Here is a 17,789-nt window from a genome sequence, read left to right on the forward strand (position 1 = left end):
GTGAAATTGTAGTCCAAAATGGATTCTGGGACACGTGGGTGAATCAGGACTCAGCTGAGGTTTAAAGTTCAGTTAAGTATTACAGTACTTTTCACGTGATAAGGGTACAGTGCGTACGTTAATGAGCCGCTCAGAGCGGCCCAGTCAAGAGGACTGTAGGTCCGAGTGAGCAGACATATTCTGGTCCTGAGGCTCAGTTACCGCCCCCCAGTATTTTGGTATTTTGCCCGTAGGAAACATAATTCTATATCTTAAAATTACTTTTTATTTCGTCAAAGAAAAAAAAAAAAACAATACCTCTATTTTTTAGAATTAGAAGCTTTCATTGCAATATTATTTGAACAAAATGATTTTTATTTTTATTTTTTTTACATTTCTCTTATGTCGTTTTTATCATTCTAAATGGTTTTGGGTCTTGTTGCTCAATGTTGTAATTATGATTTACTTTATGTTTTTTTTTTTTTTTTTTTTGTAAATCTGCCTTTAACTGGCTTAGAACTTGCTTAGTGCTTGTGTGGAAACAGCTTTATTCCATTCATTGACCATTCAACTCTGCACACCCCTATTCACATTCAAGTACTGGCAGAGTTGAAAGTTAACATTCTCACATGATTTGAATAGATTGAGGAAGGATGTTCAGAGCTGGCACTTACGATTCTTTAAACAAACTAGCCTTTAAGCCATTGTCATGTTAAATCAAATTAATCTAAAATAATGGATGTTAAATACGTTTAATTTATTTGATGATTAAATAATTTCAAATAAAACTTTGATAGATGAAGTGGTAGCTGTACCAGTCCAGAGATGATAGACAAAGAGGAGATGGAATACCTTTTATTTGACTAACTAAACAATAATTAATCACAAGCTTTCACAACCTCAAAGGTCTCTTCTACAGGTGAAAGTAGTTAAGACAATTGATGATTGCATATCCCTTTCCTACTTTCACCTGAAGGAGAGGCCTTTGAAGTCCTGTGATTAATTGTTTACAAATATATATTTGTCAGTAAATAAAACTAACACTAGACTCTCTCTCTCTCTCTCTCTCTCTCTCTCTCTCTCTCTCTCTCTCTCTCTCTCTCTCTCTCTCTCTCTCTCTCTATATATATATATATATATATATATATATATATATATATAATATATTATATTTACGGGGTCTCCAACCCTGGTCCTGGAGATCTACTGTGGCTGCTGGTTTTCGTTTCAACCAATCTCTGTTACTTAATTGAACCAATTATTGGCTTAGTCAAGATTAACAGGGCTTCCAGATCTTTAGCCACTGAGCCACTGATGATGTAAAGACACCTATAAAACCTGCTGGATAGGGGCTCTCCAGGACCAGGGTTGGAGACCCATATATATGGCTGGCTCTTTGAGCTAATATATAGCACTTTTCATAGTGGACCACCATCATAAAACGCTTTACACTTGCAATCACTTAAAATATGGCATTGATTTAACATCCCATCCGCAGGATGGAGCACAAGGAGGTTAAGTGGCTTGCTCAGGGTCACACAGCAAGTCAGTCAGTGGCAGAGGTGGGATTTGAACCGGTGACCTTCTCTAACAACTGGACCACACTGCCTCCTACAATATATAAGCTTGCTTGAAGAATCCTAAATGTCAGGCATCAGACAGCCTTTCTCATTCTTTTAAAATTATGAATTTGAACTTTTACTCTCTCACTCTCTAAGTTTTATTTAAGGATAGCAGATTAAAGCAAATGGCAGCCTGTGGTTACATTTTTGCAACAATGGCTACCTGTAATTTTATGGAAAATTGTATCGCAGCATTATAGATTTTTAAACATTGCAAAATTTTTACTCACATATTATGGGTTATAAGTTAACTGGACAATACAGTTCCTGAACATTTACTGTACTCGGGAACATTCGCCAGAGGAAATTAAAAAAAAAAAAAAAAAAAGCCCAAGGCTTGCAATGTATCCAGAACATGCTCCCTCCTGCAACAATCCAGGTTTTCAGTTCCCACAATACACCACTACTTTCAATCTGAGCACTAGCATTGTTGCTTGACTGAGCACAAACTGGAAACGCTGGGATGTTTAGAATACAAATCTCTTTGTCCTGGTGACCGTTCCCAACTATTGAGAGTATGTTTTAAGAATAAATTATTTCTGGAAAGTAATGAGTTTCTTGAACACTGCAGCGTGTTCTGTAACACTTTCAAGATGTGAAAAAACAAAAACAAGGATACTTCAAAAGACTGTGTTTTACACAATAGTTCAAAAGTAAATTAGGTCTCAGTGACTTGAACAAACATTTGGATTGAATATGTGTTTGTATCACCTGTGTGTAGTAGTCAACCCTGCCTACTATGTGTATCAATAATTCAATGATATAATTTCACTCCACAGACTGATTTGTCACTTTTAAGCTGAATCCCCAAAACCAACACATTCATACTGATGTATGTGGCGCTACAGTCAAGTGCTTCAATATCAACATACAGTACTGGTTTAACAGTGCTGGTCTGTGGAGAATTAGTTTATAAGAAATAAAAAAGGGGAGAGGGCATCTTTTGATGACATAAGGACCAAGAAAGAGATCATTTTAGTAAGTATTTTGGTGATGACCAAATGTCAGAATTTGACTGATTTTAAAATGACTACGGTGTATCTTCATATACAGTACCAATAGAGCAATGTAGTAATGCTTAATCTTTCCCCAGCCACCCATTAAATCTACATTAATAACAAAAAAACAAACCAAAATGTAGTACATTGTGTAACCTAAACTTCATGTTTAATACATGTTTGTGTTTTAGCAAAAAATAAATAATAAAATATAATAATAATATTTTAAGCACCACATTCAATTTTACCTCTAGGAGAATTCAAAGATTTTGTTTTGTTGATTTGATCGCTACAGGGCTATATGTGTTGAAATACACGTCTCTAGGGAAAAACACAACTTTTTTTTCAAGCAGCACATGTGGGTTGTTAGGGATTATACAGAACATTTAAACACCTGGAAATCAGACTGACTTATTTAAACAATTTGTTAGGCCATGATAGAACTAATTTCTTCTATATTGCAACACCCTTTCATTAAATGCTGTTAATGTTCTTGATCAGAGAAAACTTTGTAAGTTAACTGTTACAGGCTTACCAAAAACCCAATTAACCTGATGCTGAAGCTTTTTAAATTAAGTTCTTAAGAGGAAAATGCATCATCCTACACATTTAAGAGTGTGAATATTACACTAAAATAGGTTTAATATGGCCTCAAATCAAATATACCTTTCCCCCCAATTTACCACTGCAAGAATAAAACTAACCACTGCTGAAATGCACGATCTAGCAGTTCCTTTCGGCTATGAATTATTTTGCTGAATTTATAATGCAGCGATTAGGTCTCACGGGTATCTTCACAGATACAATAGTAAGCAATGCATAATGACAGGTTATACAAAGTTTAACTGTGAACAGAATATATATGGAATTAGCCCAGTTGTTTAAAAAAAAAAAAAAACTTTGTCAAGTTGGTTAAAATAATGGATTATTTGGTATTTGTAAACATTTATTGGTTTCAAACTGAAATAAAAATGACTTGCACCAGCAAACATTGTACAGCCTTGCAGAATCCACATATTTGGAAAAAGTTAAATAAAAATAAAAGTTTCATTGTTTTTGTTGAATCCCAGTGATCAAACCGTTATAGGATGCCATTAAAAAGTCTGGATGTTTCATATATAGTCTGACTTGTAATGGAAAATTGTCATATAGTAGACGACCAGCTAAATCAGTGAGGATTATGTTAAAAATATATAGATATATACAATAGTATATAAAAAAGGGAGATGCATTTTCAAAATTCTTAATACAAGTTAAAACCACTGTTTTGAACGAAGTATTTAGTTTACCCATATTGCGCCAATTGCCAGTACTGCTTTTGCTGCTTTGTTGTGAATACTTTAATTATTTAGCTAATATTTAAATTATTTACAAGATTTTTTTTTTTTTGGCTGGATGTTTACTATATAAAAACACAATTAAAGTTTGTATTCCAGTGTATTAATTCAATAGCTATTAATTCTGGCAGAAGGCACAATGAGAAAATGATACTCCATCCCAAGACACTTGCATTGTGGATGGACTACTAACAACATGGCCCTGCAAAATAGATTTTATATTGTAATACAAGGCTTGCAAACTAGCTCCCTTTTGTTGTTTTATTTTTTTTGTCGAAGGGGTGAAAATAAACCCAAGGTAATAAAATGGTTATTTGAAAATAACGCAGCTGTACAACAGGGCTTTGGATCCGATGCAAGATTTCACAAATATAAAAAAAAATAATAAATTTAAAAAAAAATGTTGCTTCCCTCTGACATGCTTCATTCAGCTCTGAAAAAGAAATATGGGATAACATCTTGAACTTTATTATTTTGTAGTTCTCTGCTGGATCACTTATTTTTCATCAAAATCGCTAGAACATTACAACGACAACACATTCCTGAAGGCTCTACAACTCAAGTGAAAACCCAATTATAAATCAAACCAACTGAGTGAGAAATAGGAAGGAGGATAAATGGAACTGGAAGTAACCAAGTCCGAAGCAGCAGTGTCTGCTACTGAGAACTAGCCCTTTCCAGAGTATCGTAGTGTCTCTTGCTGGTCCTCAGTTTAAACTTGCTCAACGAGTTACTCTGTTTGATCAATGCGTTCTGAGCAGCAAGTTTTGAAGGGAACATTGCTAGAACCGTGTACGTGGAGGCCAATTCACTGGGAGGTTTTGAATGATCAGTGTTCGCACTGCTGTCTCCACTTCCACAGTGCTGTTGCTGTGGTTGATGATCTGGTATCCACTTAATCATAGCACCAACTTTACAAAGTTCACCAAATAGCTTGTCTGCTTCTGTACGACTAATTCCTTCTGGCAAATCAGTTACTTCCAGCACTCTCCCAATCACTAGACAAAGGAAGACAGAAAAAACAAATTGGTTAAAATTAACAGAAACTCTTTTTATATAACAATACCATATAAATGCATGGACCCATAATTTCATGAATGCCTTTCTCAAGAATACAAAATGTGTAAAATATGAGAATCCAACTTTGTGTAAAGTTATATATATAGTTATAGATTAGTTACAGATATTTGCCTTGATGGTAAAAATCGCCCAATGCAAAATAGCGGGGTATTTGAATTTGGGATCGTGATTTATACCATGTACAGTTCCTTTAACAAAGGTCTTGATTATACAGAGTCACAAGGCACACATCATGACATTGACCAAGTTTTTTTTGGTCACTTTTTAATTATTACTTTTAGATATACTGTAATAGTTTACATCCATTAAATAAAGAGCAGTTAAGTGTTGCCCATATTTTTCCATATTTTATCACCACTACTGGATGTAAATGTACATCCTGCCAAAACACAAACACCACATAAAGGTCCTTCAAAACTGCTGCATTGATGGATCGAAGCATAGTAGCAGGCACCTGCTGCACAAAAATAGTTTACTGCTGTCTTTACAAACTGGATTAACAACGTATAGGCAGTACAACATTTAATAATTAATCCTGTACGTATGTTCACTGAATTGCACTTGCTTTGTAAATACGACTTATCTCCTGCCCTGAGAATTACCTGGTTCTCCAACACTGAGATCAGTGGACAGTGCTTTCCGAGTCGGTTTCTTTCCTCTTCCCCCATGCCGAATTCCCAGCTGTCCCTAAAAAAATAAAAAAAAGGAGGATTTGTATACGATTCCCTGTTTTTCTTCTTCTTTTTTCAAAGAACTACAAACCATTTCAATTCAGGTGAAAAAACCTATCTTCTTGCAGGCATGTTTAGTTTTTATTTATATCTACATGATCCAGTTATGTAACCAGTCTGCACAAGGTAAAAAATAATGGCAAGATGAATAACACTATCTTCTGTTAGCTGGTATTTAGTACTTCTAAACAATGTTCTACAGGCAGGGAATGTTGCAACTGCGCTGGAATAAAAGGACACAGACACAGTGGATCACTCATAACACATTTTATTAACATTTACCCAGCCTGTACTACAAATTAAATCTCAAATCCCAAACATGTTTTCCCATCACTCACACAATGCTCAACCAAAAAAAAAAAAAAAAAAAAAAAGTCTTTGGAATAAATTCCACATATTTTTGTTGTGAAACTCCATTCTTAACGGGCACATAAAAGGATCCATGATTGTATTGCACAGAGAAGAACACATACACTAAAATCAGCTTTTTAAAGTTCTGTAAGACTTCTATGAGATATTAACACTGCAGCACCAAAACTGTGCGTTTATGTCAGCATTTGTAAATATTATGTTACAAAGTTTTATGCTGCCTTAATTTAACCAGGCCAGACAACACAAAAAATACATACCTGATGGTTTGAAACTATATGTGGTCCATGGAGTAGAGGGGGCCGGATGGGAGGGTTATACTGCATTAGGGGGTAGCGGATGTCACCTGCGTGAGAAGATCCAGCATTTACTTTAAAACAAAACCATTCATTGGTTTAATGGGAATTTATTTATTTTAATTGTACAAATTTGCTGTCATACACTGATGACAACATACAACACTTTTGAAGAATGTTTTGCAAAATGTATAGCTATTCTTAAGTTGCTCAAAATATCAAAAATATTTGACTATACTGTAAAGCTGCCATTCTCATCAGTAATATATGTTATGATGAACATCACACTGGACTATTATAGTACCTTGAATTGAACTCTCTATTAAATATAATGGCTTGCTATGATCCCAAAAAAGAAATTTTGAAATTGCATGTAAACTTCTGCCAAGAAGGAATGTTTATATGTAGATGGGATGCCTATTTGCCTAAAAACAGAAAAATATTTTCTTGGCTCAAAAAGGTACAAATTATCATTTGTGCATGTCATTGAAATGAGGTTGCAACTCATTCTCAGACTATAACACAGCAGTTTAACAAGGACAAAGCTGTAAAGAACTTTCTCCAATGGGATATACATCCTGTGCTATTAGAAAACATAAATAGGGTTATTTATTTGTAATTAATTGCAACTTAGCCTATTTTTATTTCTCTCATCCTTTTCCCCTTTGTTAGTAGATTCCTGTTACAATTAGGCCTCCTTATAACGAATGTATTTTGCAGAACCCACAAAACGCTGTTATAGTGAGAATAAACTGGCTTTTCCAAATAGACCTTACCTTGCCCAGGGACAAAGGGTCTTGGAAACTGTGACATGATTGAAATGGGAGAGAGTCCAGGACGGATGTTTTTCATATTTGTAAGCTGGGCTGGAGCAGGTGACTGGGCTGGGGAAGTGGCTGGACTACCAAGCTGTGGACTGCTCTGGAAAACACAGTGAAATAAAAGTGCAGAAACCAAATGAAAAGCAAAAACAAAACTATCAGAAATCCTTCAATAGATAATGTTAAAATAAAGGATTCCTTTTCAGGTAAGACTGTAGGATTATAATGCCATCTGGAGTTAAATTTAGTAGTAGTATTTACAGTAGTGATGATGGAAAGAAAACAAAATCACATCTTGCACCTTTAGCAATTAGGATTTAGAACCCATCAATACCTGTCTAGCGCTATCTAAGTTACTGAGATCTGTAGATTTCTGGCCCCTCTGGTGGTCAAGGCTGTAACATTTATGGTGTTTCCATTGAGGTGGTGAATGTGCTCTTGGCTGATGGTTGCTAGGTAAGGTCAGCTGCATCATTACCATTCCACTGCCATGTGGTGGTGCGACAGCTTAAAGAAGAAAAAAAACAAAACACTGGGTGGGAACAAATGAACATGGTCGGCAGGCATACACAGCAAGCGACACTAACTCAATATTCCAGTTTTCAATCATTTTTGGAATAGTTGAAGTTCGCATCTCAAATGGTTTTAGCAGTTGAAGTAACGGCATAGGTGACAATTACATAGCCTACAAGCTCCCCTCACGGGAATACTTAGTCAACAACCAAAGCACAGTTTTATTTATTTTTTTTTAAATGTTCCATATAATAAATAATTAAATGTGCAGGTATGAGTAAGAAAACTCCTCAATGTTTTGTTTAATTAAATCTTAAACACCAGTGGGAAAAGTAACTTCAAATCCCAAGGAAAAACAGGTACAAATTCAATCTTACAAATTTTAACTGCAAAAAAATTAACAAAGCCGCAAAGGTTAAATATGTTTATGCTTCAGACCCTTATGGAAAAGTGTTGCAAAAAGTTTTCATTCAAAGAAATGTCATTTATAAGAATAATAGTACACCAAGCACTGTGCTTTTAACATTTGCAACCCATTTTCAGTTTGACATTACAAAACTATTTACACCTGCAGTTTCTAGTGCAAAAAATGAAATGATCAATCGTCTTACTTTAATGTGAGCTCTTTTCTTTAAAACTACAAAAAAACTAGAAGTATGCTCACATTTAGAACAGGGCGACATGGGAATTTGCAATGCAGCATTTTTTCTCTCACACTTTACCTACAGTATTTGCAATATATGTGGCTATACAGCAGCTTAAGAAATAGAGAGCTTGTTTGGTTAACCATTTATACTTTGGCTTCACACAGTAAGCAACTTGGAAGCTGTCATTTTACTTGACAATTATCCTTCAAGAAATGCAATTTAATGACATTGTTATAAAAAAATATTCAAATTACCACACCAGTTTTACTTTAAATGCAAATTAACAGTGATAGCATGAAATAATAAATAATAATAATAATAATAATAATAATAATAAATAATAATAATATAATATTTATTAAAATCGCAAACATAAGTATTACTACAGATTTAAAAGAAATTTCTACTATCAGGACTGGAAGGACGAACTTTTCAAGGTATTGAGGACATTTCCAAAACCTCAAAACGTGAAGTTTTAGGGTCACCTTTGCTGGGATGGATAGTCAAGTTACTCCCACGAGCTTAGTTTTTAGTATTTTATTTGGAGTGTAACTGAAGAAAGCAATAACGAGGGGGTGCAAGAATCCAAGCAGCTTTTCATACCTGCACAGTGCTGGGCTTGGAGCGGCTGGGAGTTACAAGGAGATAAAGTCAGAGGAAACTGTATCTGCTCTGTTCCTGGAGGTTGCAGGTATCCGACAGAAGAACTGCAAAGATACAAAGAGCAGAAGAATCAAGGTAAGCAACATACTGTACATGTGACTGCCAAAATAATTACCTTTAAATCAAAACATGTGCCAAGGACTGCCCACATTAAGATTCAGCACAGCTGGATTATATATTTTTCATATCCATCTAGAAATGCAAGTGTACGTATGCATAGATCTGATGCAGCAATGCCCCACAGGAGAACCAAATATCAGTGGGCATCCACACAACCAAGCCAATTGTCTCCTACACCTAAAACGCAAACGTGCACTGTCCTGCACACCACACAGACCTGCCTTTACCAGGAAAGCCACTATGGGACCCTCATTAAAAATAATATAAAAATAATTATACACCACTTTAATGCTGGCAATGGGTGACACATTTCTATTTTGACTGTACAGCAAAACAGAATGCAGTCTCTAAACAAACAGTTTCTAGCATGTCAAGGTCCAAGGAGACCCATTTGTCTATAAAGAAAAATTAGAAGGATTGCATTAAAATACAATGTATATGATGCTAAATTAAGATTTGCACACAAATCAACCACAGAAGTCCTGGGTGTAATAGCTGACAACTAACTTATTACTGGCAATGTTAAACAAACAAATTATCTTGAATAAACATGAATGGAGTCTAAGCAGTTTCATGGTAATTCTCACATCCTACATCAAATCTAAATGTAATATCTAGAGTCCCATGTTTATCCTAAATACAAAATAGCACAAAATAAAACAAAATGCAAACATAAAACAAAATAAATCAAAATCATTATAAACCAAAATGCAGAATGGCATTTTCAAATTGGGAGGTTTGTACAAAAAAGACTTTAAACAAACACTTGCAATCGTAGTTGTCAAGGCTCAGCCGTTACCATAGGCACGGTCTGAAGGGAAACGGAAGCTGTGACTAGCACTTGCGCAGATGTATAGTTTGAAGCGAGTCGTTTGGTAATTCAAATTCTGAAGGAAGAGACGTTTGTTTCTAAATGCCTAAACCGCACATAACAATTAAACAACGCTGCAAAGAATTTGAGCATGAGGGGATGTACGCAGCTGACGGTGACAAAATAATGATGTGCAGATTTTGCAACGGTCAGCTGGAATGGGAGTCGAAAGATACAGTCGTTAAGCATTACCTGTTTATTCCTTTTGGGGAAAATATGGTTGGTTTGCTTGTATTTTGTATTAGTATGCTAATTCTTTGTTTTATTTCAAGTGGTGCAAACTTTACACTGGAGCAAATGCTCCAAAGAGTGTGGGGGGCTGTACGTTACCATTACTGCCACTAATGAGAAATTATGGTAACTATATTATTTTTCTATGCGAGGTCTGTTAATGTCAAAATAAAAAAAATAAAAAAAGCTTTGTTTAATAAAAAATATGTATGTAGTTAAAACATGTATACTATGCTACTGTTGATCAATCTGTTGTTTTTATTAATGTGCATCTAATAAAATGAAATTTGTGAAAAATAAAACTAAAAATTATAAAAAATAAAAATAATTTCACAGGGCTGTAGTAATATCCTTTTGTATGATTTGATAGCAATGTGAAAAATAGTACTGAATTAGTATAAAATAAGTACTAGAGACTTTAATACACTTGAATGTTGGGTAAGCAAACAGGAGAGAGGAATCATGAACACACTACTCTGTTTAAATGAAATATCAGGCATTGAACTAACCTCATGTTATTCTGTTGAGGAGGGGGCATTACACTGTAATAGACTTGCACTCCTGATGAAGGCAAATGCCCTTGACTTGACTGGTTGGGGATTATGATTGGCTGCTGATATGTCTGCTGGGGCATGCCCTGCGAACCTTGAGGCATTGAAACCTACAAAAAAACAAGAAGATATAGAGCATGATACAACTACAGCTTGTTTTCCCCAATTGCAGAATTAGCATAAACAATAATCAAACAGCAATTTAAAGCATACAAGAAACAGTGGTGCTGACAATACTTTAAAATCCCAATCTATTTGATTCTAATGATGTAATGCTAATAATAATTTAAAGTTACATATAGAAGAAAATGCTGGAGACATCCGGAGCAAGGGCACACACCTGATAGGAGGACATTGGAGGGTACTGGACCATCATGCCTTGCATCTGGCTTCCCATATTGTTCTGTTGGCTGCTTACTACATTTTGATTCTGTGGTTGCTGCACTCCCATGATGCTTTGATAGCTCTGCTGTTGACTAGGCATCACAGTTTGATAACCTGCAGTTAGTTAAATAAATAAATTATTGTACTAGGAAAACAAAAAGTGTACCAGCAATCCAATACCAAAAACATAAATGGGATAACTATGGCAACAGTTAAGACTTGGATCAGTGGTTTAATCTGTCATTAATATAATGCATATTATACCAGTAACAGAACTACAGAAATGTATTTGCCATTACTATCTCAGTCTCACATGGTTACAAAAATGTTGATTTTTTTCCATCAAAGGCAGGCAGCAGAACAGAATGTTGGCAAGTACTCTGCAAGTGCTTGAAAACACACTAATATAAGCAATAAAACCAGTCTATTGTATAGATAAGAATCACTTTCTAGGGGGCTGCCAAGTGGCGCATCTCGTAAACGCACTCCGTGTGGAGTGCTGGATGTGCCCTATAGTCTGGAAGTCGCCGGTTCGAGTCCAGGCTATTCTAATGCCGATAGTAGATGGCAGCTCCCAGGGGGCAGGGCTAAGGTCGGCCAAGGTGCCCTCGGCTCACCGCGCACAAGTGACCCTTGTAGTCTGGCCGGGCGCCTGCGGGCTTGCCACGGCGAGCCTGCAGTGTGAAAAGAAGCGGTTGGCTGACGGCACATGCTTCAGAGGACAGCGTGTGTTCGTCTTCGCCGCTCCAGTCAGTGCTCGGGTGGTAGCGATGAGCTGAGCCTAAAAATAATTGGATATGCCAAATCGGGAGAAAATAATAAAATAATTGTCGATTACTAAATTAAAAAAAAAAAAAAAAAAATCACTTTCTAGTCTTTGATCCTTCTATTAAAATCAATTGAGAAATTTTAAAATGTGACAATTTACATTCAAACATACAACAGAGTAACTCCAAATAGCCTTATCAAGAAGTGAATTAAGGGTTTTCTCTTTTTCATAGAACAAAAAAGAATGTACGCAGGTATACCTTTTAAAATTGCTATTTAAAAGACATCCTTTTTTTGAGTAACAGCATCAGTGTCAAGGTTACATGACAGAAGTTATCACATGATGTTATCTAAAAATTCTCAGGAGAAACTGTCAAGGGATTGCACCACTGCTGTGAATATTGTTCAATTTCTTCCTGCTTTCGTGGAGGCAAATGCAATCAATTTCACAAGACGTGAAAAGAACTGGGACAAAAGAAATTGATGGCTGGGATTGCTCCCTGCAGGGCTACATGAAGTGGTCTAATTTTAGCTCTATTCTCACACCTCAACTTGAAGCCAGGCCTGAAGTGAATCTTATTAAACACACTCTTATTCTGGCTGGAGTGGATACCTTCCACAGTATTGCAGCTGGCTGAATATAACAGAAAGGATTAACTGAACAGGATTAACTGAACAGGGAAATATTTTCAAATTTAAAATCGCTATGCTACATGTTTAAATGGTAAATTTTAGCTATGGCTTTAAAAAGTAGTATATATACTTCCAACTAACTGCATGGCAGGAAAGCATAGCAGGAGGACAATCAGGGCAATTCCTGTACTCAAAGTACTGCCACAGCCAACCTCTCCAGTTAAAATGATCCAAGATTTCACATGAACATAAAAGGGAATACTATACTGGCACACAACCCTAAAAACATTTAAAAAAGCATGACATTCAGATGTGGTTACACTGGAAATTAGGGGGAACAAATTGCAGTTCTGTGGTTTCAGGTATCAGTCTGTAGATATCTCAGGAACATAGTGTATTCAGAGCTTCTCGCATCACGTAATTTATTAAATGGAATGGAATGGAGTGGCTGGAAAAGAGACCGGTTCACTGTGAGAATTGTACCCCTCTCAGACAGTGCTCCGGCCCCTGCTCCAAACACCCACTGGGTTTCAAAATGAAAACTTCTCAAATACACCTGGAACAACGGATTTTGCTTTTTTCTTCTGTATCAGTAGCATTGCTTCTGCGATTTTCAGAAATGAAGATGGAGTCGTAGAATGAGCTGAAGATTCCTGTAGAGTCCGACTTAAAATGTATCAAAATCCTACTGCTTAGACCAGCATCCTGTTCCTTTCATTTCCAGTACACAAGGGTCATGTAATATAATATCAAGTCATATGTATATATATATATATTAATATCTATATATATATATAATATATTATATATATAAATAAAAGTTTCAAATAAATAAAAATAAATCAAATGTTCCATGCATTTTTAAACAATATAAATCTATATATTGGATCTATATATTATATATATATATATCTATATATATTATTATATATATATATATATATAGAGAGAGATATATATAGATATATATATATATATATATATACATATATTATATATATAAACTATAATATAAGGATATATATGAAACTACCATCATAAAAGTGCAATGGGCCCTCTGACCTGACTGCTGTGCTGGCGGTGGCAGAGGCTGATTTTGCTGGGTGCTGTAATGGACAGGGGTAACAGGCCGATACTGCTGACTGGAGTGTGCGTACTGGCCTGGCGCACAGTAACAGATGGGCATCTGGGGGGGGGGAAGAAAAAAAAAAATACATATCCTATTTTAATAAATACAAGCAAACAAACTAAAAAATCTGTACAGAAAAAAAAACACTGTAACAGTAATAAAATGTTGAAGCTTAAGAATAATCTGATTTAATTAAGGCAAATATGATACTGCCAACTGCAATGTTTTTTTTTTTTTTTTTTTTTAACACTTTTAAAGTAATTTTCTTTATAGTATTTTTTCTAGTGGTGAAGTTAAACAGGTATGCATTTGTTAATATTTGATACACGACTTACATAGATGGAATACTACAGTACTCTAATAAAATATTTTGAAGTATTTAAGAAAAAAAAACAAAAAACTGTACCTGCTGCATGGGCTGCTGTATATATCCTTGTTGCTGTAGAACTTGCTGATTGACAGCAGGACCCGAGTTGGAGAACGTAGGGGCAGGAACCTGCTGCCCTGGGTGTGCCATAATATACCCTGTGTGCTGGGGGGGCTGAAGGACTACCGATGATGGGAACATGGCAGTGTGTGCATCGGGAGCTTCATTGGAAGGCTGTCTGACAAGGTTCATCTGGCTGAACTGGGCCCCAAGGTTTTCTTGCTGCATTTTAAAAAGTCAAACATAATCAATGTCATACTAAGGAGACTTTTGTGCTGTGATATTATAAATAGTCTCATACGCGCTCAGACTTTTAACTATCTGTGATGATACAAACTTTGCAATTGTAAAGAACAGCAATTACATTTACACAGGAATGTCAAGTTATATGTCAGTAACTGTTCCACCTGAATTTATTCAAGGTATCAGTTTAACAATGTTTGCATTTTTATTAATTCTTATTTAAACCAATTGATCTTTGAGACTGCAATTTTAAGTGTTTAAAATTACTATTAAAATAACTAAAAACAACATGTTCCCTAATTAACCAACCAGTCTCACAGAAACACTGACCTGTTTGCAGCTACATATTTTCTGCTTATGTTATTATACCTGGGCATGATGTAAAATAATCTAATCCGTTATGTTCTTCATTAAGTAATCTACTCCAATACCTTACATGTGTACGTTCTTGTGACCTCTATGAGGCTGGTTCTGAATTTTGCTTAAAATATTCGATTGTAAAAGTTTACTTTCATGTCCAGTGGCTCACATCCATAATAATTGTAAACAAAGAAACAAATGCGCTTTCAATTCCTGACAAAAATCATATACTAGATAGTTACATAAACACAATTAGAAGTACTTGTTTCTTGTGCTTCAGTAAAGGAATTGAATGTTACTCTTGCTCAACTAACTTTTAAACCAGATATACACTATTCGATTCCTTTTTAAAAACAGCAACAAAAAAACCAAATATTAATACTTGCTGTGAATACACAAATTTCATAATAGTCCTTAAAAACGTAAATTATTATGAATATCAGAGTCACCTGGAGCACCAGCTAACAAGAAGCCACAAGCATGTACAAAAGACATAACTCAACAACATCAGAATCCCCACATCCACAATAACTGAAGCTCAGCAGAAAGAAGAGGTGTGGTACCACAGTGTATTGCTGGTTAGGAGAGACTGTCAGGAGCTGAGGTGGATAAGAGATCGTAGAGTACTGGACAGGCTGCGTAGAAGGCTGGAGTGGCCGAACTGGCTAAAGAAGCAATAGTTCAGAGATTAAGTTAATAGTTTAGTAGAAATGTTAAAAATGCATGATTTGAAAAGACAGCTTATAAAAAAGTCAACATTTAATTAAACAAGAAAAGGACAAGAAATACATAAAATACATAGAGATTTACAGTTGTCTAGAAACAGGCACAGGTATGTTAGACTGAGATGTCACATATTAAACACCTGTACTCATCTGGACAAACAACATCTCACAGTATTTCTGGATTAAATAGCACCATTAACGTGTATCCTGACCTTTTAAAATAAATAAATATATAAAAATAAAAATATTTAGATTATTTTAATTTTTAAAAAATGTCTTCACGAAAGGGAATAAAACAATGGTGCTTCGAAAGGGGAAATGTTGTCAGTTACAATTAAATGCCTGATGCTCTCTGAAGTGTACAGTACTTTAAAGTAGGAACATTGTTTTGGAAAAAATTAAACCTTACAAAGTGTGTGTAGTGACAATAATGGATTAATGTCAAATGTTGTAAAATTTGATTTCTTTTGATGGTCTGCAAAACTAGACATTTCAGCCAGTTTTTTTTTTCCTTGAATTTAATAGACAAGTGCATTTAATTTTTCCTTTAGTCATGTCATTGGATACATACGCGATGTGTACAGTTATGCATCTGCGCACCCTTCTAAAATTAGGTTTCAGGCTATTACGTGAAGTAGTTATATCAGACACACTAAATCCCATTACTAATCTGCCATATAATAAACAATCCTTTATCTTATTTACAAGTCCTTAGGATCGTAAGGCAGTAAAATTAAAAGTAACATGAAAAGCAGTAGTAAAACTAACTTGAGAAAGAACGTGATTGGCTGGTTGCTGCTGCTGCTGGGGGGCAGGTGGGGGAGGGGGGTGCTGTGCAGGGTTCAGTACAGATTGCGGTGCAATGGTGGGGTTGTAAACAACTGCTGAGCCATCAGGGTTCACAAATGGTTGACCTGGAAGGACAAAAAGAAAATACTTTTTTTTTTTTCCCCCCCTCAAAAAGCACATTACCATTTTAAGATTAGTACTGTAAATCTAAAATTATATAATATAATCATATAAAACTGCATTGAGAATACCGGTAATCTTCGTGTCCATTACAAGTTTGAAGTAAGTGATCCTAAAGTTTGGCATTTAAACCAATTTACTACGTACACAGTACATGCACAACCTGACTCCAAAACCAATGTTCATTTCACTTGGAACCAGGAGAGAATTAAGTCAATTCTTATTCTTTTTAAAGGAATGAGTCATGGAAAAAAAAAAAAGTGTAAGCAACAAGTGCAAGTTCTGTTAATTTTATACTTTATTAGTACCGTCAAGTTTGCTTTAACATTTTAGTACCCAATGCTCTTATATGGGAAAATAGTACAGGAATATAAAGATCTGAAATGCTAAAAGCTTTTATTTTTCTCTTAATTACCTCCTTGATTTCAACTTCAAGCTCCATATCGATTTACACAAATTATGAAACAGCTTTCAAAAACGCTAACTGTTTTCGTCACTATTCGTAAAATGTCATGTAACAAGATTTACATTAAGGTGGCACAGACAATTTCCACACACAACACGAAGCATGTTAAACACACACAAAGCACGTTAAAAATGTACTCCATATAGATATCTACAAAAACTATTGGATAATGTTCCACCAGTGGATACCAACCTGTGTGTGGGTTGATCAGGATACTGCCAGGAGGTATTCCTGTCGCTTCCAAGGGAAGCAAATAGTAGCTAGTACTAGCTGTTGAAGCCCCTTGCCCACTCATGCCACCATCAAAGGAAAGAGAATTACTAGTGCTGACAGTTGGATAGACGGCAGGAGCACCGAGGGAGTTCTGGCTTAAAGCTGTAACAGGAAGTGGCTGCTGGGTGCGAGAAAGCGAACCCGTAGATGACCCTACACTACTAGAGGACTCAGAACCTAGGAAAGGAGTAACAAAATTCTTTACCTACAGACAGAAACATCATGCTCATTTTCTATGCATCAAATGGCATGCTTGTTGTAAATGTATGTGCGCATGTGTGTGTAATAAATATATATATATATATATATATATATATATATATATATATATATATATATAAAGATTTGGATTCAAATTGTCATCTGGCCTTTTATGTGCCTTTAAATAGTAAATAGTGGGGATACGAAAAATATAGCGTTACACGTCCTGACAACTTTTTACATTAAAACTTTAAAGTCCGTTTCAAGCTCTTTTCAAAATGTCTGATCTAATGCACTGACAGTGTAAGGATTACTGACCACACTGTCAAACAGGTAACACAGTAATAACAATCTATGATGTGGTATTGAACAGGAAAGCCAG

General features: G+C 35.4%; 1 protein-coding gene across 12 annotated transcripts in view; it reads right to left on the minus strand.

Annotated features, from left to right (window-relative positions):
* Nucleotides 1-3,975: 3,975 nt before the first annotated feature.
* Nucleotides 3,976-17,789, minus strand: part of LOC121322337 (R3H domain-containing protein 1-like) — a 34,482-nt gene continuing 20,668 nt past the window's right edge. For 7 of the 12 annotated variants that reach the window (XM_041262169.1, XM_041262168.1, XM_041262166.1 and 4 more), the window contains 13 exons: nucleotides 17,126-17,383; nucleotides 16,267-16,412; nucleotides 15,337-15,438; nucleotides 14,150-14,392; nucleotides 13,677-13,800; nucleotides 11,170-11,327; nucleotides 10,788-10,939; nucleotides 8,997-9,100; nucleotides 7,568-7,740; nucleotides 7,189-7,333; nucleotides 6,377-6,462; nucleotides 5,619-5,703; nucleotides 3,976-4,934 (listed from right to left, as the gene is read on the minus strand). In XM_041262169.1, coding sequence (XP_041118103.1) covers nucleotides 4,594-4,934; nucleotides 5,619-5,703; nucleotides 6,377-6,462; nucleotides 7,189-7,333; nucleotides 7,568-7,740; nucleotides 8,997-9,100; nucleotides 10,788-10,939; nucleotides 11,170-11,327; nucleotides 13,677-13,800; nucleotides 14,150-14,392; nucleotides 15,337-15,438; nucleotides 16,267-16,412; nucleotides 17,126-17,383 — 2,117 coding nt within the window. In that variant the 3' untranslated portion in view covers nucleotides 3,976-4,593. The remainder of the gene's footprint in view (nucleotides 4,935-5,618; nucleotides 5,704-6,376; nucleotides 6,463-7,188; nucleotides 7,334-7,567; nucleotides 7,741-8,996; nucleotides 9,101-10,787; nucleotides 10,940-11,169; nucleotides 11,328-13,676; nucleotides 13,801-14,149; nucleotides 14,393-15,336; nucleotides 15,439-16,266; nucleotides 16,413-17,125; nucleotides 17,384-17,789) is intronic. The other 5 variants (XM_041262172.1, XM_041262167.1, XM_041262173.1 and 2 more) reach the window with 3 other exon arrangements.

This window comes from Polyodon spathula, chromosome 10 (genome assembly GCF_017654505.1).
Source record: "Polyodon spathula isolate WHYD16114869_AA chromosome 10, ASM1765450v1, whole genome shotgun sequence".
NCBI lineage: Eukaryota > Metazoa > Chordata > Actinopteri > Acipenseriformes > Polyodontidae > Polyodon > Polyodon spathula.